Source organism: Rissa tridactyla, chromosome 2, assembly GCF_028500815.1.
Source record: "Rissa tridactyla isolate bRisTri1 chromosome 2, bRisTri1.patW.cur.20221130, whole genome shotgun sequence".
NCBI lineage: Eukaryota > Metazoa > Chordata > Aves > Charadriiformes > Laridae > Rissa > Rissa tridactyla.
Genome location: NC_071467.1, coordinates 56185962 through 56213198, shown reverse-complemented (window position 1 = coordinate 56213198; position 27237 = coordinate 56185962). Strand labels below are relative to the sequence as shown.

At 44.2% G+C, this 27237-nt stretch overlaps 1 protein-coding gene across 10 annotated transcripts in view; it reads right to left on the bottom strand.

The window, feature by feature from the left end:
* Positions 1-3843: 3843 nt before the first annotated feature.
* The window catches only part of MTCL1 (microtubule crosslinking factor 1), a 110800-nt gene continuing 87406 nt past the window's right edge, over positions 3844-27237 (bottom strand). For 6 of the 10 annotated variants that reach the window (XM_054191721.1, XM_054191727.1, XM_054191728.1 and 3 more), the window contains 5 exons: positions 21601-21855; positions 17157-17462; positions 14752-14783; positions 11789-13343; positions 3844-5103 (listed from right to left, as the gene is read on the bottom strand). In XM_054191721.1, coding sequence (XP_054047696.1) covers positions 4894-5103; positions 11789-13343; positions 14752-14783; positions 17157-17462; positions 21601-21855 — 2358 coding nt within the window. In that variant the 3' untranslated portion in view covers positions 3844-4893. The other 4 variants (XM_054191730.1, XM_054191731.1, XM_054191726.1 and 1 more) reach the window with 3 other exon arrangements.

Genomic DNA, 27237 nt, shown 5'->3' with positions numbered 1-27237 from the left:
CCTTTAATAGGATTCACATTACATAGCCTGGCAGCACTCTTCCCTTTTAGTGCAGTATCCGCTTACATTGCTCAGCCAGGATTGTTGCCACAGGAGACGTATAAAACTCGATATCCAAACTAGCTTCTCCCTTCTTCTCATTCAGCTATCCGTCTACGTGCAGCTGTCAAGTACACTGGTTTTTTACATTTTTTTTTTCTGTGACCTTCTCTCCTCAGATCTCAGTCCGTCACCTTGGGCAAGACTAACCCAGGCACTTGAGTGCCCTGTCCGCAGCGGGGGAGCTTTTCTGCCACCCACCTCTTGACCTCCTGCAGCTCTAACCTGCAACTGATGGCTGGCAAACCAAGGACTTCACTGCCAAACCCAGGACTTCTGAGGATCTGTGCAGTCCCAGCCCCACCTTTGCCTCCAAACAGTTACTCCGTAGGGAGCACCACCTTTCTTCAGGCCGGCTCCAGGATGAGAGGCTGCACTGAGCAGCCCACTGAGTCTTCCCTCACCTGCAAAATCCTGCCCAGACCACCAAGTGCTCTCAGGATTTCTCACATTTTTTTCAGAGGATGCACAGATTGGCCTCCAGAAGGTGTTTGTAAACCAAAGAAGAAGAATGAATGATGAGAGAAAAAGACCCAAATCTGCTCTGCTAGAAAAAAAAAAGGTGTTTTTCAGCAAGAGACGCTAGTTTTTTATTCTAGAGACATCTATAGCAGGGCAGTAATCTCTCTCACCCAAACCTGAAGGCAGAATGTCTCATGCTCCTGCAAGATGGATAAGAAGATAATAAACAGGGAAGGGAAGCAGACTTTGCTTAAAGCCATTAAGCCTCTCCAGAAAGCAGGCTGGGCTATGTGGAGACTGAAGACATTAGCTGTCATTTCATATGAAAATTATATGTACTCAGCAGCTTAATAATACTCTAGCAGGTTGCAGTGATTTCCATAAAAGCGAGTCAAAACAGGGGAAGAGGGAGCGAGCAAGAGATGTGGTACCTCCAAAGAGAGGATGGGGGAGCCTGATGGCTCAGGGAAGGAAGTGGGAGAGGGGAAGATGCGTGTCTTGGGGTACTCTATGTGCGCGGAGATTTCCTCTGTGCAGAGGGGGACGTGAGCGGAAGGGGATGGTGGGGCAGGATGGTCCAAGCCTGGTCCTTGTCCAGGCACTGAGGCACAACACAGATGTGGCGTTGCCATGTTGTCCTGTTTTGGGTCTTTCCTTGTGGGCTTGGGTAGGTGAGCGAAGAGGCCGCACACCATTACCAGGGGTATGTGTCCATGTCTGCCTGGTGTGTAGTGGGGAGGGCAGCGTGTCAGGGACCGTCTGACTGTGGAGAGGCATAGATTCATAGAATGATAGAATTGTCTAGGTTGGAAGGGACCTTCCAGATCATCTAGTCCAACCATAAAGGTTGGACATGAAGGAATGCATGAAGGAAAGTGGGAGAAAGGGATGGCTTTTCCCCCTCATGGTGCCCACAGGGGCGCTTCAGCATTGTGGCAGGAGGGACACCCCAACACCCTGGAGTGCTGCAGCCCACCCCCCCTGCTCCCCCAACAGCTATCTGGACTGGGAGGGTTGCCACAGATCGTGGTCTTGCTCCCGATCCCCGCTGTCTTGCAGGACCAGGCGATGTCCCAAGGCCATAGTCTCACACACCACAAACCCCTGGGTGGAATCCAGCTATCTATTTCAGCCCCATCAGGCGAAGCTGTGACAGATGTATTCACATCCCCTTACACTAATTTGTGTGGCAATCTGTGAGGCTTCGCCTGCCCTGATTATTCATGAGGCAATAATTCAGATACCCCACAGACACCGAGTGAGCTGCAGACCTTCTAAAAAGGCTTTTAATTTTATCTTGGAAGCTTCTAAAATAACCTTAGATGGACTACAGTCCCGTCATTTATTTTTTGATTTATTTAAGTAATTATGGAACATGCTGAAATTAATGGCGGTGGGGGAAATCCCACAACCCCACCAGCAGGAATACTGGAAGATAAAAGCAGTGGTGTTTCTAAAGAGCCAGTAGAAACATGTGATATTTCTCGATGTCGCTGTATTTGCTAATTAGACTAGAAAGGAGCTTATATTTAATTAACGTGATTCTTTTTAAGATCGTCCGCAGAATTTCTGCTTGTGAATTTCTGCTTGTGCTTAACCTTCTCCTTGCTGTTGCTTGCTGTCTCGCTGTTGTTTCAGAGATTCCTGCTGTTCCATAAGCACTTTAACCTGTCAAGCCACAGGCAGCTGCTTATCCTCACAGACCTTCCTATTTGAGGATGGCCAGCAGCTAAATCTGCAGGCTGGTGTCTTCTTGATTTGAAAGGCAAATACCATTTCCTGGTATCAAAGCCACAAATCAGTCACTTGGATTTTCTTCTGCATCATTAAAAAAAATAAATTACAGCTGTCACAGGAAACAGAATAGCATTTTTACTTGCTGGTGGTCAACATTGCTCATTCATTTGCAACTTTAACGTACTTCATCTAGGAGAAAGAGCTTTTAAGGAAGTAGCAAGCCCTCCCCCTCTCACTGCAAAGCTGCTCCTGGTAATTAAGATTCTGAAAACAAACAAGGATCTTTCTGTTGTGGCTTAAGTCTTCTTCAATAACCATCGCGACTCCTTTTTGACCTTCTAAACACTCCTTGCATGTGCTCCCCTTCCACTCCCAAACTTAAATCATTGCAACAATTCGGCAAAGCGTTGCAGCAAGAAGATTTTCAAGCAAGTAGGGTGGCCATTGTGGACAATCTTAAGCATTCAGACTTAGGGTGGGTCAACTTAACGCTCACAAAAAATGGTAGCAACGAGGCTTTGAGACAACTGGGAAGGCAATAGGCACCTAATACTGCTGCTCAGGAGCGGCACTGGACGCCACTTGCTCTGGCTGTTACAATAGTACTTTTCAGTCACCGCCTATCTTGCTAAGTGGCGATTTTCATAATGATGACCCAGAGGTGGGCATTTTGACATCGAGTTAATAGCCATGGTCTTAACAGATGTGGGAGAAATCAGACCTCAACTGGCTGGTGTTTGGGAGCTGCCCCAACAGCTCAGGAGTTTGTTCTCATCCAGCAGCCGAATTAAACTTCCTAGAAAGCCGGCCGTGACGCAGCAGGACGGGATGCGAGGGGCTTATGGCTCAGCAGAGCTAACCAGGAAGGATTCTAGGGATCCCAGATGGTGCTCTTCAACAAACGAGCCTCGGAAAGCCTCGGCAAAGGAAATCGAACAGGAACGAGCCAGTTCAGCGACGGGATAACTAGTCAGAGCAGTTCTGGGGCTCCCAGAGAAAGCATGTGGCCAAACAGATGGTCCCAGGCAAAGTAGCTCGAGAGGCTTCCACCTCTTGGAAGCGTGCGGATTCTCGGCTGCATTTACTTCTCAGTGTTAGCCACCAGTTTTACAAAAGTCCTGGTTTTATTGGTCTTTGTGTGTAATGCAGATGAGAAATAAGCTTGGATTAACCCAGGACATGTCATATTTTTGATATTATGTTTAGCTGGCTGGTTTTCGCTCCCATGAACGACGGAAAGCAGCAAGCCAAACGGCCTAAGAGGACCTGAGAAGATGGGTGCCAGTATCTGCACGAGTGACTGTTTCGTGGAGTTCAGTGAGGGAATTTAGAAACCTTCCCATGGCCTCATCCAGTGCTCACAGGAGTCTGTGGAGCACAGCATAGTATTTGGCTTTGCCATGATTTATTTCATATAAAGAAGCATTCTTCTTCCCTTATGAATAAAGGAGGAGTTTGGGGGCTTTTTCCCACCCCCCCAGTTAACTGACCCTGGGAAGTACCATCAGAAAAAAAAATCACAAAGCACTCAAGCAGCTTGTAAATACTGAGCATTTTATTTCCACTTCACATGGTCTCCAACAGACCCTTAAACAAGACCAGTTACAATTTAGTATGCCCAGAGATCTCGGTGGTTTTCCCAAAACGAAGGAAGTTCTCGGTAAACACTGTACATAGCCAGTTGAACCGCTAACAATAATTTAAAAACTCTTTTTTTTTGTATAGTCAATGCAAGAATACCAACAATAAAAGTACAGTACAGGTAAATTCACAACAATATTACAGTGAAACAGATTGACTCACATTTATGTGATGGCAGAAGTACAGTAGCAGTATGTACATGCACTAAAGTGCGAGGACCCAGAGGCATGCAAGTCAAGTATTGTAGGTGTATTTTACAGCTAACTCCATAAGACTTTCTGAGGCATTCTTTTTTTTTTTTTACACTTTTTCTTGTGTTTACCTGTATTCCCCTCCATCTCAATTAATACAAGTCTAGTGAACTAGCTTAATGGCTTTCCTCACTACTTAAAAGGTATCGCTTCGGACAGTTGAAGCATCTTTAAGAACCTTACTTTTAAAAACCGATAACACTGACATTAAAATAGAATAAAATTAACTTAAGACCCTAGTTTTACATGAAATAATAAAAAAAACCAACAACCCAAAAAACCCAAAACCAAAATCGAAAACAGAACAGTGCAAATATAACCAAAAGGCAGTCAGTATTTGGAGAGAGCGCGAGCACGTATTCAAATTCCCTTAAAACTTAATTTACATTTTATTTTAAATCTTACTTTATATCATTTTTACCCTTTTTTTTTGTTTTTTGTTTTTTGTTTTTTGTTAATATACTGTATGTAGAAAAGATGGAGACAAAAATAGTTTTCTCAGCTATGAAAAAAATTAAGTTATTACAGGCACATTAACTGTTTCATTCTAGAAACACCTCAGTTTCCCAGGTCGGACATTCAGCAGCTGCGTCTGAGAACATTCTTTGACCTCTCCAAGCGGGACCTCTCTCCTTCGCGGCAGAGACAGCTGGCGGGCGACCTGGCGGAGGCGAGTCGCGGCCCTCCCTGTTCCCGCACAGAGTCAGGCCGGCTCGCTTCCCTGGCTGGGGGTCTCTGCCGGCGGCTCCTTGCTTCCGCTCTCCTCCGAGGAAGTCAGGTCTCCGGTGGACTGCGACTGTGAGGCAGTAGGGGAATGTGAAGCCCATCGCGACGGTGGGCGCCGGTTCGCTGGTCTCTCTGGCCGGGAGAAGCAGGGTTGGAGGGACGGGGCTAGTGCAGAACAAGGTAGTTCCTTGGCAGCCAAGAGAGCAAAACAGGGGTTAGTGACTTGCATTAGCGGCCGTCTGGGTGCGCAAAGAATTAATTAACAAAAAAATTGAAACTTAAAGCTAAGCATCTGTCATGTCGCAGGACAAAAGCAAGCAGCGGACCTCTGGCTGTGTGTGGGCTCCAGGCATCTGCATGTATGCCCACGATTTATGGAACAGGTAAGGAGAGAATGAGAGAAAAAGGTTTGGCATGAGCTGGAGTAGCTGACAAACTTCCATTTGCTAATTCTCCTTGTGCTAGAAAGAGAAGAGCTGAAAAGTACATTTGCATGATAATTCAGGAAAATCCACTATTCATCACGTTCCTTTAAGTGCTGACCTGGCATAAAAGGGCCAGGTTTGGCATTTGCAAGTGGGGTGAAAATCAACCACCGACTCCTTTTGTCTGCTTCAGAGTTCAGGCTGACATGCAGGCAAGACTTCTTAGCCGCAGAATAATGACTACAGGAGTAGTTATGATCTCCAGCTGGATTTAAGACGAGGCTTACCTACAGATTTCATCCTCTGGAATGTCACTCCTTACTCTGCCAGCTGCTGAAGCCTGAATGACAGGATTCAGAGGCACTGTACCTTAAAGTCGACAATCACAGTATTGAAAAAAACCTGAAACTTTATTTCTTTACCAACTTTCCACTGCTCAGGCTTGGTAGCCTGCCTTTGTGATTAGAAACAATCTGCAGTTGTGATTTTTCACCCTGGCACTAGGTTGGTAATTGCTTTAGTATTTATGGACTTTGCTGATAGCCCAGCTAGGCTTCCTGCCTTGCTCTGAACGCTCATTACATCAAGATGAGTGATAGTGGGAGCAAGTCTTATATGCCAAAGCCAAATTTCTGCATTTCATTGCATACTTTGTAATTTAGAAAAGCAAATCAGAGGAGTTTGTCAACCTATAGAAATGTGTACACTGAGGAGCGGTCACTGGAGGGGACAGGAGAGTTCAATAAAAATCAGAAAAGTCAATCTCAAAATCAGAATGCAAACTGGTGATAAATGAAGAGAGAGACCAGAAGCGATACAATGCGAAGGAAAAGCTCTGGTGTGGTAAGGCGCAGGGAAAGCAAGGCAGCAGTAGAACGATGCAGTAGGAAGCAAAGGAGAAGGAGAAAGGTGACTAGGGATGGAGAATACTGGAGTAGGTAACATGATGTGATTGGCAGTGAACAAACAAGGTGATATGCCATTGAACCTCTCCGTTGCAGTGGGAGGACCAAATGTGAATGTTACATGACAGAAAGATCAACTTCGAAGACACGGAGCTGAGGTATGGGAAATGGAGCTTGTGCAGGCGCGTGTTTTGGAGAGAGTGCATCGTCAGACTTGGGGAAGCCTCCCCAAAGGGCGAACCTCGGTGCCTTTGGGCAATATGCAGCCAACAGGGTGATCTACAGTTGCACATCACCGCTGGAGGCAGAGATGTGCTCATCTGCCCTCGGCACTCGCAGAGAGCGAGGCCAGCTAGCCATCGCAGAAGCCGGTCAGGGGGCTACGGAGCCTCCACTGCTGCCTTTCTGCATCCTCGCCCCCCACCCCATCTCTGCGCCCTAAACTTCGCAACGGCCCTTGCTAAAACAACAGTAAAGGCTGAAATATAAATCGGTGCTAACCAGAAGATTGACTCCATGTCCTTACTTCACCTTATCCCATTCTGCCTGGGGCAACATATGGTCCGTGAAAGCTGCCGCTAGACTCAGATTTGTTAAGAGAAATCCGTATGCGCAGCAACACGCACGATCAGCGCAACGCTGTGAATTGAGGCTACGAGATTTGCCGGTTTTGTCTTAGCCTCTTTCTAAACAGCGGCTTAAAAACGATATCTCTACAGCGCTGCTTGCTTCTGGCTGCTTTATCCTCGTTTCATAGCAGTAAATGAGAGTCAGCATGGTGATGGCAAAATTTATTTCCACTGCTGCCTCCCAGTTCAAAAACCTCTCTCCAGCACGCCCGCAGACGGGGGTCAGCTTTTACGGAACGGCAGGGTTAAGCTCGTCTTATCTGTGATGTACACATGCCCAGCACAAGGCAAGGCTGTGATGGCTATGGATGTTGCTCCAGGGCCAACAAGTGACTAGCAGCCTAAGCTTAATTAGTGCTGGCTGCTGAGTCAGTCACCTCCCCCCCTGCAGCGTGGCTTCCTCGGCATGTGCTAAGGAAATCCACCCGTGACAAAGAAACTGCCCGGAATGGTTTGTGAAACCTCCTCCTCACTTAGCACAGGTAGCCGGCAGAGCTAGAAATGGCTAAAAGAAATATTGATATCCTGTGGGTAGTTTAGTTTGGTGGTTGCTTGGGGGCGTGGGTGGAGGGGCAGCACTTCTTAGCCCGCACATTGAAAATGGGAAAGATGATTTCAGCTTTAGTTTCTAGCTATTTCCTAAGCCTGGCTGTCACCAGTGTGGCTATGTCTATATTACTGAATAAATAAAAGAGTTTTCTGGCTCTGAGGCGGAGTGCGTGGTCACAGCTCATGTACGCACAGCTTCCTCCCTCCTTCCGCTGCAGCAAGTCCAGCCACTGGCCAAAAGTGGGCTGGGAACAGCTTAATGAGCAAAGGTGACCATCAGCCACGGGCTGGTGCTGGAGGCCCCTCCCCAGCCCTCTCCTCCTGCTGCCATGGCCGGAGGGCAGGCACCCCGGGGCAGCCAAAAGCCCTGCGCAACGCTGTGTTTGTTAAAAAAAAAAAAAAAGAAAAAAAAAAAAGTTTGTTATAAATCTGAATCCCTCCCCAACCTTTTTGCGTAACGTTATGTCGGTCTTAAATTTTGCCATTTTTTTTTAAGTTTAACATAAAACCCCAACAGCACAAATTTTGACTGAAGTGCGACCTCTTCATAGCCCATGCTGCTGCAGGAGATGGCAGATGGGCTCCTATCCTGAGCACTTCCTGACCATCGCATACGAAGGACCCCACAGGGACGTCGGATGCGTGCCGATACCTCTGGAGCTGTGGGTCATTTATTTCCCTTCGTTAACCCACACGTTCAAAAATGACCGCTTTCGGAAAAGCTCTGGAAACAAGGTAGAAAGGACTTACAGCAGTGAGGCAGGCAGGGTTAGAGTCCCCAGGGGGCAGTTAATAAGACAGTTTGGTTCTGGACAGAACAGACAGAAAAGAAAAAGAAAGCAAGTAGGTTGGAAATAACTGTTTTAATCAATTATTTTTTTTAAAGTGAAGATTTCATGCCAGCAAGGAAGAAGTCTCCAGATGTTACTACCCATTCAGATCATGTTACCGCTGTTATCACAGGGAAACTAATAATCAAAAATAAAAGATAAGCCACTAGCAGAAAAAGATTTAGAAAGGAAGGAAGCAAACAAACCAACCTTTTACAATCCTAGCACAGTCTCAGAAGTGGACATAGCATTAAACAAACCAAACATTTCTACTCATCAGAGAAAGACATCTGTTATCCTTTGTCAACCTTGATTAGGGCTAGGGAAACACCACATTAATGTAAAAGAGAAATAAAGCTGTATTTTTTTTTCCCTTCGCTTGATTTCAAGAGAGAATTTCTGCTTAGGAAATCTTTAACAAACAAAAAAGCGACTGATATTTTGTGTTGCTCATGCTTATGTTGCTCAGGTATATCTCACCCTTCTCCCTTGTTCCTATCTAACAGCAACGCTGGATGGGAGACTCAAACTGAAGCAAAAGCCCTTTAGTTCTGACACCACCTTCCCTTCTTTTTAACCTTCCCCCTCCTGTGCTGAACGGTTCAGCAGCAAGCGTGTGGCAATTGCTCTGCCCCGGTGAGCAGAGGACGCAGAAGCTGCCCTCTCCTCCATGGATGGGTCCATGCGGATGGTGCTTTTATAGTGCCTTCTCCAGAAATGGGTCTGACCCCCAGTCCAGGACTGTTGTGTAACCTCTATGATTTACACCCTTGCTAGTTATAGAAGAAAAATGTTCATACAGCTCTTACATTGTTAGTTAGGTAATGCTAATCTGCATTCTTAATAGTAATATTTATAAATCCCATGATATGCAAGTAAGATAGTGGTTTAGTGAATTGGCAGGATAAGACACTAGCAGGCTGCACTGGGTGGATATGAATTTGCTTGTAAGCAGCTCTGGGCAAGTTAGAAAATACAAAGTTATTGCTATTCTGTATGCACATATGTACTCACATGCACACATACATATGTACATAAATATATAAATATATATATGAACTAGATTTCATATTTGCAGCAGGAATATAAAAGGAAATTACGTAACTAAACCACTCAGAAGCTCAAATTGAAGAAAAGCCACCAACAGCTGCTCCACACAAGTCTAAAAGTCATTAATATACCACGCCATGACTGCAGAAACAAGAAGGCGTTCAGTGGCAAGAAGGTCACTTGTCTTGGCCAGAAGCCAACAGGTGAGGGTGACGCACAGGAGGGATCTACGGGAGGGTGGCAGGGGCAGCGCTGGTGGGAGGCTGCCCCAAGCACAGCCGGCCTCCTCCAAGATCATCATTTGCTGCTGCGTCTGGCTTTGCACAAGGTGTGCTAAGTGGAATTTGTATGAAGTGTAATTTGTGTGGTCAGTGTAATCCATAAATAACCCAAGGCATCTGCAGACTCTAAACTTATTAGTGGTTTTGTTTTCAGCAGCAAACCCATGCTCCCTTAAGTACATCTTGTAGAGCATCATCTCACCTAGGAGAAGCTAAGCTCATCGTGTGAACACCCACCACCATCCTTTTCAATGCGCATTCCTGGGAAATGACAGGACCACCCAAAGATCGTAACCTGTGCGTCTAGACAACAGTAATAACAACCGAGTACGAGTTGCAAGGAAAAACAAGTCTTAGCTCTGAGGCTTAGTACTCAAAAAATTAGGCAAAAGATACTGAGTATTCACAAAGAGGGGCAACTTTCTGCCAGGTTGATGGTCAGTGAGTTTTCGCTACGCAGCATTGACCCAAATCTCTCTGTGCATCAAACTCAGGTACTGACGCTAGTTGTATTTTGCCACCAGCAGTTTGTGATGATGTGGGATGATATCTGTTTACTTATACTTGAAATCTGCTAAGACATTGAAAAGATGCAGAAGGAAATCAAGAGTTTCCAAGGGAGGCCTTGAAGGCAAAGCTGAGTTGAACGTATCAGACTGCAACACACTTTCTGATAAGGACCGGTTGTACCTTCCCAGTATTTCAAACTAAGGACAAAATACAGAGATAGCTGGAAAGGGTCAAATAAATGAGTCTGCTTTGCACTTTTATTCACTATGAGGTTTGTGCACAAAGCCCACTTTCATTCACTGTTATTTATAATGTGCATGTGGTTTCTTTTTTATACATACAGACTTCCCTATTTATATCTGTTTAAACTGCATATAGGGAATATATCCTCAGCTTTGGATCCTCTGTTAGGCAAAAAAAATCATGTCCTCTGAGCAATACCTACAAAAGAAGAACCGATTGTCCATGGAGAACTACCTGCTAGTGCAAGGCAAACTGCAGACCAAAAGTCTCGGCTCTCGGGTACACACAAATCCTTCAAGCAAAACATTGGCTTAAAAAATGGGGTTTCAACCTTCACTTGAGGCTATTTGAGGCAGGAGCGGTAGGAATCAGCCCAGCAAGGCCGAGGTGGGATGTCTGGGGTATGTAGGGGTCAAGCAAGAGCAGCTGCCCTGTGGCCGGGGCCCACCAAAACATCAGGATGCTAAAGGGGCAGAGAGGATGAGGGGCTGCTGCCCTGGGGAGTATCACCAACCAGCATCGCACATGCCATTTCAGTGCTGTACCAGAAAGATGACATCTGCTGGGCATAATTCAGCTTCTCCATGCCTCCTCTGGCAACACTCTCATGTGCGCGAAGGTTCACCAGAACCAGGAGGCTTGGACACTGATAACTGAAAAGCTTTTATCCATCATTACAGCCTCTTTTTTGTTGATTGCTGTAGCACATCACTGTATCTAAGAATCTGGCCCCAACTTGGGCATTACCTGCTGAGACAGATGATGACTGTTACACTGTTAACAGCAAAATATCAGTTAAGAGTTCTTAAACACTATGTACGTATGTGCTTAGACTAGTTGATTTGTCCTTTTTCTTTTTCCTTTCTCTTTTTTTTTGTGAGGCCACAACGGTCAGTACCAAATGTCACGCCATTTAATCACATTCACAGACTCAAGCCAAACTTAATCAGATACATCCAGAAAAGGTATGCTGAAGGCCCTGAAGTTTTGATTCAGGGTATTGTAGAGGCTATTTTTCACACAAACTTGCTAACACCCATTCTTGCATAGGAGAAAGAGTCTACCTTTCCACTCAGCATAAAAGAAATTTACTCGAACCTAGAGTCCCTAGACCATCTGTAACACATTGTGTGTTTTGTGACAGAAACCCCTTATCCCAGCCATTCAGGGGAGAACCATTTTTATCCTGTAAAGGCATCTTTATCCTGTAAAGGATAAAGCTCTTCTGATGCTTTCAAGCCCGATAAGCTGTCAGGATAGAAACTCAATTCTTTAATGAGTTCTTCAGTGACTAATCCAATAGTTTCATGAGTGGGACTCGCTGGTGGTACCGTGACAGGACTAGGATATTCACTGTAAATACTCACTAGGACTGCAAGAGATCTCATAACGCATTTGTTCAAAGAAGAGTGCATTTAGCTATAGGAGGAAAAACAAACAAACTCATTACCTCTATGGACCCTGGATCTACTTTGACAATTTCTCCTGTGCTGTTGTCATTGCTAAGATTTGGTGGGCTGTGTGAAGGTAGCCTTCTCTCTTCTTTTAAGGCATGCTCCAAAAGTTTCTTATTCAAGATCCTGGCAGCATTTTCTGTAAGTGTGTACCCTGGAGGAGCAGATAAGTCCTGCCTGATACTTGTCACCTCAGTCCCTTCTTCCTTTTGCGTCTCTGTCCCCAACCGGAGAGGACTGGGTGATCTGCCACGGGCATTTGTACACGGCTCCTGCACCGGACCCAGTTCTGGTCTGGGTTCTGCTGACCTGGACCGGCTGCTAGACCTGGGGCATTTTTGGAAGGTCTCATGAAAGATGGGACTATGGTCAATAATGTTGAACAAACTGGAGAGGCCATCGTTGATGGTAGTGTGGACGGGACTCTCCCTTGTAGTAGTTGATCTAGCCCAAGCGGACTCACTGAACCCTTTCTGAGGTGTGCCAGGCAAAGTCCGATTATTTGGCTGGTCTGATTTGGGAAGGATTTTTCTTTGCAACTTTGGAGAGCCATATTTGGGGGAGCAGCATGTGCGTTCAAACTTAGCCTGGACCTTTTCAATGACAGGGGTCACTTGCCTGCTTCTTAGGCTTCTGGATGGTGAAGAGACAGGCGTGGACCCCCCCTTTGGTGTCAGACACTTGTGTGGACTGCTGGTGATATTGCGCAGGGTTTCCGTCTGCAAGCCAACACTGATCGTCTGGGTGGTCTGCGTCCCTGTCGTTCTCATACCGTTGGTTTGACATGCGGTGTCCTTAAACTGAGGCTCTGTTGAATTAGAGCGTATTGCGTTTCGGACAGAGAAAGCAACCTCCTTCATATCATCACTCATGTTTTTGGACATCTCCAAGCTGTGCAAGGGTGAGGCAAAGCCCACAGTAGTGCAAATAGGACGTTCAATGGGATGAAGACCACTCTCCAGAAAATCCTTATGATGTTTGGCCAGGTCACAAGACCATCTTCCAAACATATCCGAGGAAGCACCTTTTGTCTCAGCAACATTCCCCATAGCTTTGGTCACAGAAAACAGGAAGTCCGGCTCAACCTGGTTTTTCCCTTCGCTGCCAGCTATCACTGAGTTATCAAACCTACGGACAACCGGTGGGCTGTGAAATACCCGAACTCCCATTTTTTCGGTTACACCGTGACTCCTCGTTGGCTGCTTCTGGCAGTGCTCTGGGCTGGTCATGGTGTTAGTTGTCATAGTGACACTGGTGGTGAGGTACCATGATGATGCCTGGAAGGGATCTGAAGCAGGATCATTCCCAGCCTTCCCAATTTCTGTCCTTTCTGCCCAGCCTTCTGCAGGCTTCTCGGTGGCCCCACCATGGTTCCTAGTGTTACTGTAATCCCAATTTTTGTTGAACTCCTCGATGTATTTTAGATCATCAGGAGACAGGGGAGGGGTTATGTCATCTTTGCTGCTGGATGAAGGCAAGTTTTTTTCTGGTAGAAATGGAGATATATCCATCAGGCGCTGAAATTCTGACATGGAAGAAACGGACATCGCCCTGGAGAGGGGAGCACAAAAGAGTCACTCATAGGCTTGGAAAGTCTCACAGAGCGACTTATTTTCAGCAGCAAACTAACTCAGGAAACCCAACTTTCACTATCTGATTATATATAAAACCTCTTTAGCCCTTTCTTTCATTAAAGTTCCCTTCTATTATCTTTAAAATAGTGCAACTATTTGCGCTAAATAGTGAAGGGCAAGCATTCCTTATCAATGGCTCTTAATTTACTTCTTTCTCATGGATTACTGCTTGGCAAATGTCTGAAATATGGAGCAGCAGGATGCATTTCAGAAATATGCCATTCACGGAAAATGAGTGTTTGCAACAATACGGCGCACACTTTTCAAAGCAATTGTGGAGTATTTCTGACTTGCTGGGAAGTCAGCAAGTCCACCCCTGCTCCTGAGATTGCCCAGGCTGCGCAGTTGGTGTGTAGCGATGTGGGACATCCAGCCTAGATGCTGTTACATTGAACTGGCTTGGCAAGTTGAGCTCGTGATAAAATTCAACCAAAGGGAATCACTATGTGGTAATGCTGGATTCCTGGCTTTCCTGCATTTCGACAGTTTGTACAAATCACAAGCATTCAGCCGCATTGTCCTACTGCTTCATTTTAAGAAAAAATCAAACAAAAAAAGAAGCTTTCTGAATGGGACTACTTAAAAATGCAAATGAGTATAGTTATCAGAGTCGGCTCAATGAGGTAACTCAAGCTGGGTGAGGATTCAGCAAGCTGTGTGTTTTATAGATCAGTGATCTGGAGGATACAATAAAATCACACTGTGAGTTTTTAATCAAGAGCACCAGCTGCAGTTAGGGTGCATCTATGTTAGGGAATTAGGCGAGATTAGGAGTGTGGTTTTGAAGTGGATCTCCTATTCAGATGCTCTGGTTTGCATCGATGGCAATCTCAGAGAGCACGGTCTGGGTTCCTTTGGGATGAAAATGACCCGGAAGACGCTCTCCAGAAGCACAACTAATGCACTCTAGGGTTAGGTGGGTATTCAGCCCATGGGATCAGACCAGAACTAGTCCAAAGCAAAATAATATTCCTGACATGCAGGGGCGTGCCAGATCCTCAGCACCAACTGTTTTCCTCTACATATTGATGCCTACAGGCCTGCAGTACTTGCTAAGGCAGGCGTAGCCTTCAGTGTAAGCTGCAGCTTCATGCACTTTCGTACAGTTTGATCTTTGTGCACCACAGCTGAATGTGGCCCAAGTTAATCAGAGTAGAGAAGAAGCATATTGAGACAAATTAATCCCTGGGTAAATCCATTAATCTGGCTCGCAGGCTTCTTAGGAGATGGCATGGCCGTGCCCTGGGTCTGTGGTTTGGGTGCCAGAGAGCTATAGGCTCTGGCAGCTGAATATTTGCCGGGTTTTCCCTGTAAGTTTTACTCACCTTTGAAGATTTCCTTTGTGTGTTTCTTCCTCCTTAAGAAAAACAGAAACAAAGAGGGTAAGTTATTTCTGAACCTGTTGGTGGCATTAGCTTGTGAGTATTTTGTCAGGCACTTCCCGTTAGTTGCACCAGGTATGTTTGTCTCTAAAAAGTGGCTGATTTTCCCTCTGAGAAGAATCTTAAATTGCCAGTGGGAATATTCTTCCCTTGGTACACAGGCACCACGATGGGCAATCCCATCAGGACAACAGACTGCAGAGGGAAAGCCCGTATGCCAAATCTACACCAGCCTTGAACTTTTTTAGTCCCTCGCAATCATAAATGGAAGTAAGCTGCAAATGGCTTTTTTTCCACGTGTACAATATATTGGTTCAGACCATATATTTGTGAGTGAATTGGTTCTGTGGAGGTACTCTACTTTATGCCAGCGACCTAGCTGTGCGGAAATAAGACATAAACTGGGGTCCTTTGACATAAGATTTCATTATATGTTCTCTAGGAACCAACAAATGGCACCAGTTGAAACTCATTAAGCTAGCTATATTAAATGTGTGGGAAGACTATTACTTGTTTCATAGGGGGAATACCTACAGCTTGCTAACGGCATTAAGATGTTTTTATGGCAATTACTTCCCTGTGACAATTCCTATAATGAGTTGGGTTTTTTAATAGATACTTCTGAAGCAATTGCTCTACAGTTATTATTTTAACTGTTTGCTTATATTTCTAATAAACTATAGGGAATACAAAATATGGTCAGGAAAAAAAATAGTATTAGTACCTATTACTTTTATTCGACCTCATGAAATCAAGAATATTACCAACACAGAAGTGCATTTCCAATTGCGGCTATTCAAAAAGAGGACCGCTTAACTCAGCAAAGACCTTTCTAGTATTTATCTAGAGTCAGGAGGAAAAATAGGAGTAAACCGATTGTCCTTGCATTCACTCTGGTGTAAGTCTAGAATAATGCTGGTGGCTTCAGTGGAGTTACTGCAGAGTAAATCTGATCTATCCACACTGCCAGCTGTACGTTTATGGCACTGAGGGAGGAAAATCTAACTGGAACACACAGGTACCTACAGCTACTTAAAATGTAAGGGAGGTCATATTTCTTGCCTCACTCAATCTTTTTTTCTCTTCTTCCTCTCAAAGAACTTGATTTCCAATCCATTAGCTGAGTAACAATGTTATACATCCCAAAGAAATGCTTGGGTCAAATTCTCACAGGTGCACGCGTTCAAGCCAAAGCACACCAGTGAACCTGGTCCTGCAGGGAGCTTGAGATCTCACCTGTTGACAAACTCTTTTCCATAGTGGTCAAATATTTTCAAGCTGGAGTACAAAGACACAGCTTTGACTGGGAAGCTTCTGCTTCCCTATATGCTATAAAATGTACACCCAACTGGTATTTACAGGCTCAGAGCACAAGCCGAATGTCTAACCCGTGTGCACAAATCTGAATTTTCATGCAAGAAGAAAGTACTCAAAACTTGCATGAAGCAACGCGCTGCCTGCTTGATAATTTTAACTTCCGGCAGTCTCTGCGTGCTTCTTGTTCCGAAACAGCTGCTTACATTCAAGGAACAATAGAAAATAAAGGAGATATTAGCATTTTGAAGTTGTAGTATGTTTTTAATTTCACAGGGACCATTAAAATATATAGTCGTGGTTGGTGTGAACATTCTCAGTGCCACTAATATCATATGCCAGTTCACAGGCTACTTTGTACCAGCATATGGGAACAGGGACCCTGGGTTTCATTCAGCAACAATACAAACAAAACTGTGAAGACCTGGAACTGGTGAAAGTAAGCCGGCGGTGGTGCAGATTTTAGCAGGACTACATTCACTATGGCCCAATGGCATCTCTTAGCACTGTGTTTTACATCTTTATAGCTTTATGGTGTGACCCCAGGGTAGGTACTTTGCTGATGAAAAATAACTTTATTTTTTTAACACCTCATCTTACCTACTCATGCTAATCTGTTTAGAAGGCAACCATAATGGAACGACCAGAAGTGCCTCTCTACAGCACTTACTGCTTCACTAACACAATATAGCCCATATTTCTTCATATATATGTATCTACCTATGACTGGAAGAGATTTAAGACCTTCTAAACCAATATGTTGTGTCAAATACAGTTATCATACATAATACGAATGGCTGCAAGATGAGGTAATCTTTGGGACCTTTAGGCTGGCTCTCAGTCTCTCAGGTGACTGACACTGGTCTAATGCGCTCGTAACAAGGAACAAAATCTTCTCCATACCAAATTCACTACTGGATAACTGTAAGCAGTGCCTGTGACACAATATCTCACTTCCTACAGCAGGGATGCTGTTCCAGTTCTGACAGAAGAGGCAACATGCCAGCTTGATGAAAGGTAAGAAGAGCACCTACTTCCGTTAATCCGGTCAAGAATTTCTCCCGCTCCAGCTGCCGAGACCGGTGCTCATCAGACTCATCGGGGGAATCAAGAGACAACGACTCCAGGAAGAGGTTTTCCGTGGCGCTGCACCGATCGCTCTCCTTCAGCTTAGACAGTGACCGATCGTCAAACTGAATGGCGTCTGAATCAGAGTAGGATCTTGACCCCATTGTACGAGGCACGTGAAGGTTCCCCTGGGTCGTAAATGGACGAAGGTTACTCTCCTTCTGGTCACACAGAAAACCACCTCCTCTTCGCGGGCTCACTTCTTTCTGAAGCTGGAGACAAAGCAAATTAAAAGGAACCACAATTACTTATGCAGTGTATCGCATTCTGCAGAACTCATCCTTCCCCAGGAGCGAGGCACCTGTGCCCTGGAGAGGCACCACCAGATCACCACCTGGCTCCAGGGACGTCGGCTTTGCTGTACTGGTCCTTCCTCAAAGGCAGATGCCCCTAGGACTTTGATGCTATCATGGGATTTTGAGTGATTAAATGTTTATATATATATAGTTTTGCCTGTTTTCGTATTTATGTATACACATATACACACTGTGTGTATATATACACAAAATAATGCATCTGTCTGTAATCTGATTTTTAAGGAAACAAATCAACACTGACTGTTACTTAAAAGCAATCTTGATATGAGATCCTAAAGCAATACAAGCAGAAGCTCAAAGAAGGGTGAGCGACTTACAGTCTCATCAAAACAAATACATTTTTCTTCTGGTCAGCAATACAAAGGTTGCACTTTCATGTACATCACTTGTTTCCAGAGGTAGAAAATTCCACTTAACAAAAGACAAAAGCTTTGTTTTATAGATGGTCTAGCCCTAGTACATGGCTGGAGAAATGACTGTACAGAACAGCGTTGTCAAAGGGATGAATTAGGCATGCAAAGCGTGTTTGAAGGAAATGCATATTTATAGAAGGGCCATCAGCGCTATTAATTCTACGCTTTGCAAAAGCTGGGTGAAAAGAGGGAGAACCACTGGTGAAACGGCCAATCTTAAAATTAGGTTATGATGTGATCAACTTCTCCTTTACTTGCGAATACACAACAGGAGACATGAAGTAAGTGATACTTTCAAACATGATGAATGACACCAGGAATCTGATAAGTAACTCTGATGTTTCGCTAGAGCACTGCGCTAAGATTAATAACAATAACATGCAAATACAAGTCATTCCCTAGGTCGCTGGAGACTGAGGACTTACAAAACATATTATTTTAGTCTTGTTGCATGTGTTTGGAAAAATAAATAGAAATTGTATTGCCTAATGTATATCAAAACATTTTAGGTCTCAAATGATTAAATTTGCACTTGGGCTGAAATCAGTGAGATTTTTGCTTGATGCAGGTCTACAAAAACAGGAATGCATCTTCAGCATTTTGCTTATGATACACAAAATCTGAAACAGTTTTATTAAAAGAACCTAATTCAAGGTATCCTATAAAGTAAGGGGCTGGAAGGTATATCTCAGGAGATCCTGGAGTCCATTCCCCAGCATATGGGCAAGACCCAAACCAAGGAGAAATGTTAATCACATGTTTTTTGTATACGTAGTTCCAATTGCAAGCCCTTCCAGATTTTCAGAGATCATATAAGGATAACGATCTGGGATCCTTTATGAGGAAACAGTACAGATAACGTCTCACTCTCGGAATCTCAGACAGCTGACAGGGAAATTAAAGTGAGAAATACTGGCCTAACTTTTCAAGAGTGACTAATGATTTTGAGTCCCTGTGTGTTCATACCTTTAAACACATAACTTTTCATACAGGTAATTTTGTGGGTTTAAATATTCACCAGTGCGCTCTGTGCACAATTAGCTTTAGGAGCACAGTGGAGCGAGATTTCTCTAAGAGAAAACAGTGACAGTGTACTTAAAAAGAAAAAAAACCCACAACTTTGAGCTCTGAAAAAAGTAGGTCATCATGTTTTTTATATGCGAGCAGTATTCCCATAACCATCCAGAGTAAAGTATTTTATGTATTTTATGCATTGGTGTGAGCTTCCCCCTTATCATACATGTATTATTCAGGAGCTGTGTGAAAGCAGACAAGGCATAAAGCATTAGTATGAAATTTGGCACACATGCTTCTGCTATCTCGTAGTCTCTGTTTTCCAAACATACACACTGGTGTAGTCTCCTCATCCTCTATGTATTGCCTTACATGGAATACACACAGAAAAACCCTGGGGAGAAGGACTTCAGAGATATACTAATTGTTTCCATATAAAGTCGGGCATGACTGCAATCTGAGAGGATATTCAACTAAAAGCCTGCAAATATTTGGAAGCTTCCTGTCACATAGGGAAATGTTTGATTATAAGCAAAGATGGAGTTACGAAGTTTTGCAGGCAGGTAGCCAAGATTTCAAATGCTATTTCTGATCATCTAATCCTCTGAAATTAGCTTGATATGATATTTTTTTATTTCCCCTATCTATTGCTAATTCTGTGTACAACTCTGTTGTACAGTAAATATACAGTTGAAGCCTAGCGGTTTCAGAATAGTAACAAAAGAAATCAGCTCCAGGACTAGTTAAGAGCTATTTTGTAGGCTATCCCAAGATGACACTGAGAGCTTATGTCAGGTTTAAAGAGAATTAAAAGCTAGGTAACATTAATAGGGATTTTTCTGTTGCTTCCTTCAATGTGCCCCATTCCTAGGGAATAGAAAAAAGCAGTCTTTAACCTGGTTAAGTCCCTCAAGCTATTGAGGATACAGTGAAGAGATAATATTAAAAAATACAGTTCATAGGGACGGCAGCATAACCATCCAAGGAGGTACCAGGGACTCTCTGAAGAAAAGTTTGTGTCCACAGCCTTAGTATACTGGACATTTTTCTGAGGGTTATTTAATTCCCATTGTGCATTAAGAATCCACAGGATGCAGTTCGGCCACTGAAACTCAACAGTTAGAAACCAGCCCACTCAAGCCATGGAGAACTTGGCACCTTCTGCCACTGAACCCTGGAAACCAGGTAATTTGGATGAAGAGCTCTGCTACAAGCCTTCCTTGCTCGTAGGCGTTGGTTGTTTTATCTTAGGAGACATACTATTGGGCTGCATTAGAATGGCTAGCTCAACAAGCTGCATGAAGTATATACAAAAATCCCCAGATAAATGGGAAATTAAAAAATCCAGAATATCATTTATTGATATTTTTAAATTTAGAAGCTCAAGAATCACCTTTCTTGGTCTGTAAATCCTTCATATTGATCACTGCCCAATCAGACCTACATGTTTAGCAGGGATTTTAGAAATATCCATAGCATACAGGATTTTGCTAAGTGCTTCTCGGGGGGTTTAACAGCCATAGCTTAAGCTGAGGTTTAGTCTTGCACTCGTAATATTTACAGCTTGGTGTCCTTTCTATAGCTTCTTGTTGCAGCCCAGGCATGGGAACATGAGACACAGATAACGAACCCTTTTCAAAAGGGTCATGAAGTTACACTGGGCTTTCATCCACTTAACCTGTGAAGCTACTTTGTGCTTCATTCAAGCGTAGTGCTCCCTAGAGAGCACGCACAAACCTGGTGCTGATCCACTTCTGATGTCCTAAGGACAGAAAGTATTCAGTTAACTGAGGACCCACAATTTGAGTTGTTTTTCTTACTTTTCCTGGAATGCATGACTCAGAGCTGAACAATGTTCAGTCAAAATGGTGTATTAACTCTCCCTCATTAAACTTTTTATTCTTTGTGTGGCTTCCAGGCAGATAATAAATTCATTAGGTATAATTTGTCTCTAATACTAAGCGGCTAGGCATGAAAAACAAGGGGGCAGGTATGCAGTTATCAGATTTGCAAATGATAGCAGAGGTGTGCACAAAATTCATGTGACCAAGGTCAGAAGTGTCTTCGGAATATTTAGTATTGATAGCGGTTTATCTGTTATCAGTCAGGACTCCTCATGTTAACCCCCGGTATCCTTTCCTAGAGAAAAAGAATTCAGTTGAGACTGAACAGTCGCAACAGCTGCATCTTTGGTGGCTAATTCGCAGATGAACAAACTGTTTTGGCAGGAAGCTGTATACCAAACCTTGAATAACCCTGCATGTGGGATTGAGTGTCTTAGCACGAAGAGATGCACAAAAGCTTTCAAACAGAATGAATCGATGTGACCGTGCCTGTCCAGGGTAATTGAAATGAGGCAGGAAATGGCCTTTAACCTGGCGTTGATTTCTCATAACTGGTCTTTTATAGGGATTATGAGCATTTCCTTTTACTCCCTTGTGTATGTAAATTGTTTTGTAGCATGAGAAACACTGATGTAGCCAAGGAACCAAAATTGTTCCTGTGCTGCTGCTTAATACAGTCTCTTGACCTTGGCCTGAGGGTAGTAATGGTGCAATGCCTCATGCTTGCAGCCAGCAATTGCTCATCCCAAGATGACTCCTTACCTGCTCTATCCGCCTGAGCAGCTCCTTCTTTTGACGCTCCCATTCTCGCCGGTCTCTATCAAGCCTGTCCAGGAGCTCCACCTTTTCCCGGTTCCAGTTCTTCTCGCTGTGCTGGATTTGCCAGCGGAGGTCCATCACCACACCATGACTCTCAGCCAGAAGCTTCTTGTGCTCCTCTCTTTCCCTTTTAAAAGCTCCCTTTGCATCAGACGTGAGGCCTGTTTCTCCTGAGGTGTTCTCACTCTTCCCTTCCAGCTGGCATTAAAGTAAAACGTTACTAGGACTTTAAACTTTCTGTGGTAAAAGCCTATGTCTGACAATGAATTTGAGTTAAAGACCTAACTCCACAAAGGTAATGTCAAAGTTATGGCAATTCTTAGATCTTAGGATTTCAATAAATGATCAAATATGTTCAACTTGAAAAAAGTTTTAAAATCAAGACAGTGAAAACCATAGTGAATAATTTCTCAAGCTTTACCAGCTCATGCTATTAAGGCATTAGTTACGATCCTTCTGATGGGAGTGCGGGTACCAGCAATGAAGGAAACATGGAGATAAACCTCATTATCGTCTCTGAGACAATCACCAGGACAATGCCCTCAGCCTCCGCTCTGCTTTTGTGCTCTCCCTCAGTGCACCCGAAACCTAATGAGAGATCTTCTGACTTTCCCCAGAGCAACCCTCAGCAATGGTCTTATTGTACAGCTCCTCACACCTTCCAACAAAAGAGGGTGTTAGCAGCAGGAAGAGATGTACCAACATCATCCCCCCATCTCTACATGTTCTGGTGTCTGAACTGATTTCTAGGGCAGTTAGCTGATGCCTTCTGCCCTCGCTTCTCCTTCACTTCATGCTCAGGGGTCAGCTCGATCAGAGCAGAAGAGCTGGCCCAAGGTAATAGGTTCATAGGAAAATGCAGGCTTGATGGGGTGTCAGGAGGTCTCTAGCACATCCCCCTGCTTGCAGCAGGGTTGGCTCTGAGATCACATAGGGTTGTGCAGGACTTTGTTCAGCTGGATCCTGACACAATTCCAAGGGCAGGGATTGCACAACCTCTCTGGCCAACCTGGGCCACTGCTGGACTGTTGGCAGGGTGAAAAAAGTGCTCAATGGTTTGTGTAAATTCAAGCAAGTGAAGAATTCATCCCCAAAGCCTGACCCTTTGTTGACAACTCAATAGATGTGTGAGTGACACAGAATGGGATACATCTCTGTCCCCTGGCTCTGCAGGTGAACTGGAGTGAAAAGCAGCGAAAAGTCATTTCCACCTCTGAAGTTAAAGTTGTCCTCTAAAAGGAGAGGCAGCCGGTCTGCTGGGAAACACGCTCCTTTAGCAAGAGAGAAGGACAACACCTTCACCTTGCCCTACGTGGAAAATAAGCCCAAACTTTCTGAGCAAACAGAAGTTCAGTCTGGATTCAGGAGTGAAACTTACTAGTCTCTGGAACAGCCTCCCCAAATAAATGGCCGAGAGGTCATTGCTTAAGTCATTTAAAATTGTACTGAGCTGCAGAGAACATCCTGTTACAGCCACTTGCACTGACAGGGAAATCTTAACACACCTGTGTCCTCTGCCACTAATTTCCAGAGTCCAATTGTTTTCAAATGACCAACCAACCAAAAAATCAATTATGACAAAGTAGCATCCTATTTTAACGAAGTTGACACGACGCTATTTTTCCCGCACTTACCCTGTTTGTGCAGTGTGAATTTGTGGAACCTGCAGCGATGTGTGAGAGGCTGTCCTGCACACAACTGCATGGCTTGGTGGCGGACGAGAGGTGCCCTGGGGCAGAAATGCAGAACATCCCGGGAGAGACACCTCTGTGCTGCAGATCCATGATGGGAGACACCATCCTGGGCAGCGTGGCTCCTCAAGAAGCCAAAAAGCTTTGCTGCCTTCCTACTCACTACCCCAGCATGTTCTGCCCATGTTAGTTCAGCAATATGTAAAAATATCACTGCTAGTTTCCAAACTCACCGCTAACTTCAGGTAATGGCCTCTTGCCCCTTGCTGCATCTTTCCTCTGTCCATCCACAAGTCCCCAGCTCCATTTCATGGTGCTGCAGGAGTCAAAGTTAGTGCTGCAGCCAGGGTCAGCAATGTTGGCACATGTTCTTTTAGGTATATTTGCTTTAATTTTACTATTCTGTGCCCCCTAGCTCAGGTCAGTTTTACAAGTTCCTGCTGGGTTTACTAAGTAGCTGTGTCACTAAATAATCATGAATTTCAGGAGTGTCACTGCAGAGGTCAGGTCAGTCAAAATAATAAGGGACTAATGAAGTAAACTCTGTACTGTTTCCTTACACCTAAGCCTGACAGAGGGCTATTTAGGACTTGTTCTTTGTGATATATGTGTCATCTTTCAAGGACCTTAGATGGCAAGACAGGCAGTGGTGCCCGTGAAGGGCAGGAAAGATGAGAGAAGCAGTGGGGAGTAAGAACATGCTCCAGAAGAACGATATCCCAAGAATGTATGGCTGCTGTTAGAGTGCCATGCCTAAGCTGCCAAAATACAGTAAGTCATCCTGTGTCAGACCATGGGCTCACCTAGACCAGAGCCATGGCTCTTACCCCATTAGAGAATAGTCCAGGAAGTCTATAAATACAAAGATGAGTTCAAAACCAAGACAAGTACACAGTGATACACCTTCAGAATAATTTCCTGGTGTTCAGTGATTTGGGATCTAAAACCTTCTCCAGGCAGAGGCAGTGTCTTTAGACTCAGAAGTCAGTTCTTGGTGACTCAGGGAATTTGTGGATGCCCCATCCCCGGAAGTGTTCAAGGCTAGGTTGGATAGGGCTTTGAGCAGCCTGGTCTAGTGGGAGGTGTCCCTGCCCGTGGCAGGGGGGTTGGAACCAGATGGTCTCTAAGGTCCCTTCCAACCCAAACCATTCTATGATTCTGTGATTATATGATTCTCTCCCTGGAAAGGAGGGAATCCTTCTGCCTCTGTTTTCATGAAACAGGCCCAATCATGGAGGAAAGGTCCATTGGTGGCTCCTTAGCATGAAAGTCTAGATGTGACTTTCCTAAGCCTGCTAACTGCTAAGGGTGGCCAGATGCCTCTTCATGTGCACCACAGCTTATATTGCCCCCAGGGATCCAGAATCTGGACCATTGGTCAGAGTCCTAGTGAGGGTCCGTGTCTTTACATGCAAGTTCTAAAAGCATACGCAGGGTTTGGCCCCTCATACTAACTCCCTCCTTCATCAAAACTTTTCTCAGTTCCCAGTTCCCACAATACCAGGATCTTTCACTTGCCCAGCTGGAGGCTGAGAATTACTGGGACTCCTTATTGGCTCAGCATTATCACAATTCCATACTTGGGAGCAATCTCATTATTTCTTATCTTAAAAACATTGCCTATGGACCCTCCTGCCAAATAAGATGTACACACGTTTCTGACAGCCAAGACTTTTATTTTTAATGATATATGCAGTGCTAAAGCTCCAAAGCAGCAGGCAACAGTACATTGTCACCTCTGATATGCAGTGCTTTTGTACCAAGAGAGTTTTCTTTCCTTTTTTGCCTTCTTTCCTATACAGAGGGTTGAAGCATCAAAATGCAAAACCATTGCCAGTGACTATTAATTAGGAGTTGACTCTCTTGAGGAAAATGCTCTTGTTAATCGACCTACTGCTTCACAAAAAAAAAAAGTGTGAAACAGCAGCAATGAAATCAACAGTGGAGACTAGAAAGGCCTTGATTCTCTTGGGGGCTTGTCAGGTGGTTGGCAACTCCATACAAAACCTATGGTGGGAGCACTGTCAGCGCACTGCTTCATCACTACCAATCAAAACAACAAAATGACATCATGAGAGGTCCTCCTACTCACACCAACCTGACAGGCTTGGCTATTTAGTTAAAGTTGTTGTTATGCCACATGTTGGGCCCAGAATAGCAACGGATATTAACACGACTATATCTAATGCTGGTATTTTACCTGTTGTTCACTAGCTCCTCCCATTTTGATCCTGAAATTAAACCGATAGTGAAAACACCCCGTATTTTGAATATTTAACGTTAGTTTGAGTTAAATTTACATTTATATTATTTCTATTTCAGGCTTATTATATTATTATTTTTATATTTCACTTTTTAAATTCCCTCCTTGTAATTGTGAGCACATATACTGGACCTCAGTGGGACTCTTACATTGTTTGCCCTATCCTAATTGACATTCTAATGCTTGATGTGCTGTCTTTTTGCTACTGCATTAGGGACCTGGTTTTACTGTGAAAGAGAAATGTTGTAGTTTATGTCTTAAATATTGACCAGTTTCATTCTTTTTGTTTGCTTGAAAAAATGTAAAGAGTAACACCCATGGCTCAGGAATTACCGTATGTTACTTATTATTACCAGTGAAGCAGTGGAGGTAGCAAAGAGCCTGATAAATCCCCCAGAAGGAAAGGTGCAAATCTTTTTTCTCCCTGGGCAGGACTGGCAGCACCATCCTGGTGCCAAACACCAGCCTGTGAGTTTATCGCCCATGCAAAGGCAAAGTGTGCAAGCTCTAAATTGGCAGTTCGTTGTCAGACTAAATTCCTCTAAGTTTTGCTCTTTGTTGCCATCTCAAGTTTAAGGTAAAACTGTGACTGAGGTTTTCTTTTCAGGGGAGTGAAAATGGGTATTGATTTGGTTTCCTTTTTCAAGTGATCTGTTGTCTGGAAATGTGTGTGCGCTAAGCAGCAGCTGAACTGAGGTTCCCAATCCGCTGAGAGAAAACTTGGCTAAAAGGAAAGCTTCTTCCTTCATTCTGGGAAAGCAGCCTACAGTACCTGGGCAGGAAAACCAGCACTTGCATCTCAGCTCTGTGCGTCAGAGTGAGTCTCCAATGTTCAGTAAATCCTCCTAAATGTACCACCCTCCTGGCAGCGAATATTTTTATTATATTTGTCTTCTGCAGAGAAGCTCTACAATTATGAATCTTTTTCTCAAGACCTGAATGTACTAATTCTCCCTCCCCTTCCCTCTTCAATGCGGAAAATTAGAACTTTTATGCCATCAGCTTTGGAAATGAATCCTTGTGGGGTTTCTGCTAATTTGTTTTCATATTGCTTCAGAAACAGTATATCTTCTGTGAACAGCCATACATGACACTGATGCACCTGGCACCAGTTTTTACACACATACTTCTAATGGTATCCTGTGGTGGGTAACTAGAGCTCTCTCTTCAGTGGGGTACCATCCATCACTAACCAGTAGCTTTGAATAGCTGGTTTAATATTAACATACTGATCTATCACTTCAGTATTATTAAATCACTCTTTTCTCTCCTATGCATCAAGTACCCCAATTGTTATGTGCCAAAGCACAGTGACGAGCTAACCGCGAGAACGCCAACATCAAGACATTTTTCTCTCCTATAAATGCCAATAAATACAGACACCCGCATGGCTCATTACCGCAGCTGATACATTACCAGCCAACTCCTCTGAGAAAATACAGCAAGAAGAGGTTCGGTTCTTTTGTCCTCACCTACATTACACAGTACCTACTACGTGAGCACTCGTACTGGGACAACTGGAATCCAAGAGGCAACTCAAGAGGCAAAGCTTTGCTCAGGCTTCTGGGGGCACTTTCAGGCACCAGGGTAAAATGCATAAAAATAGTCCCTTTCCTGGCTGTCACA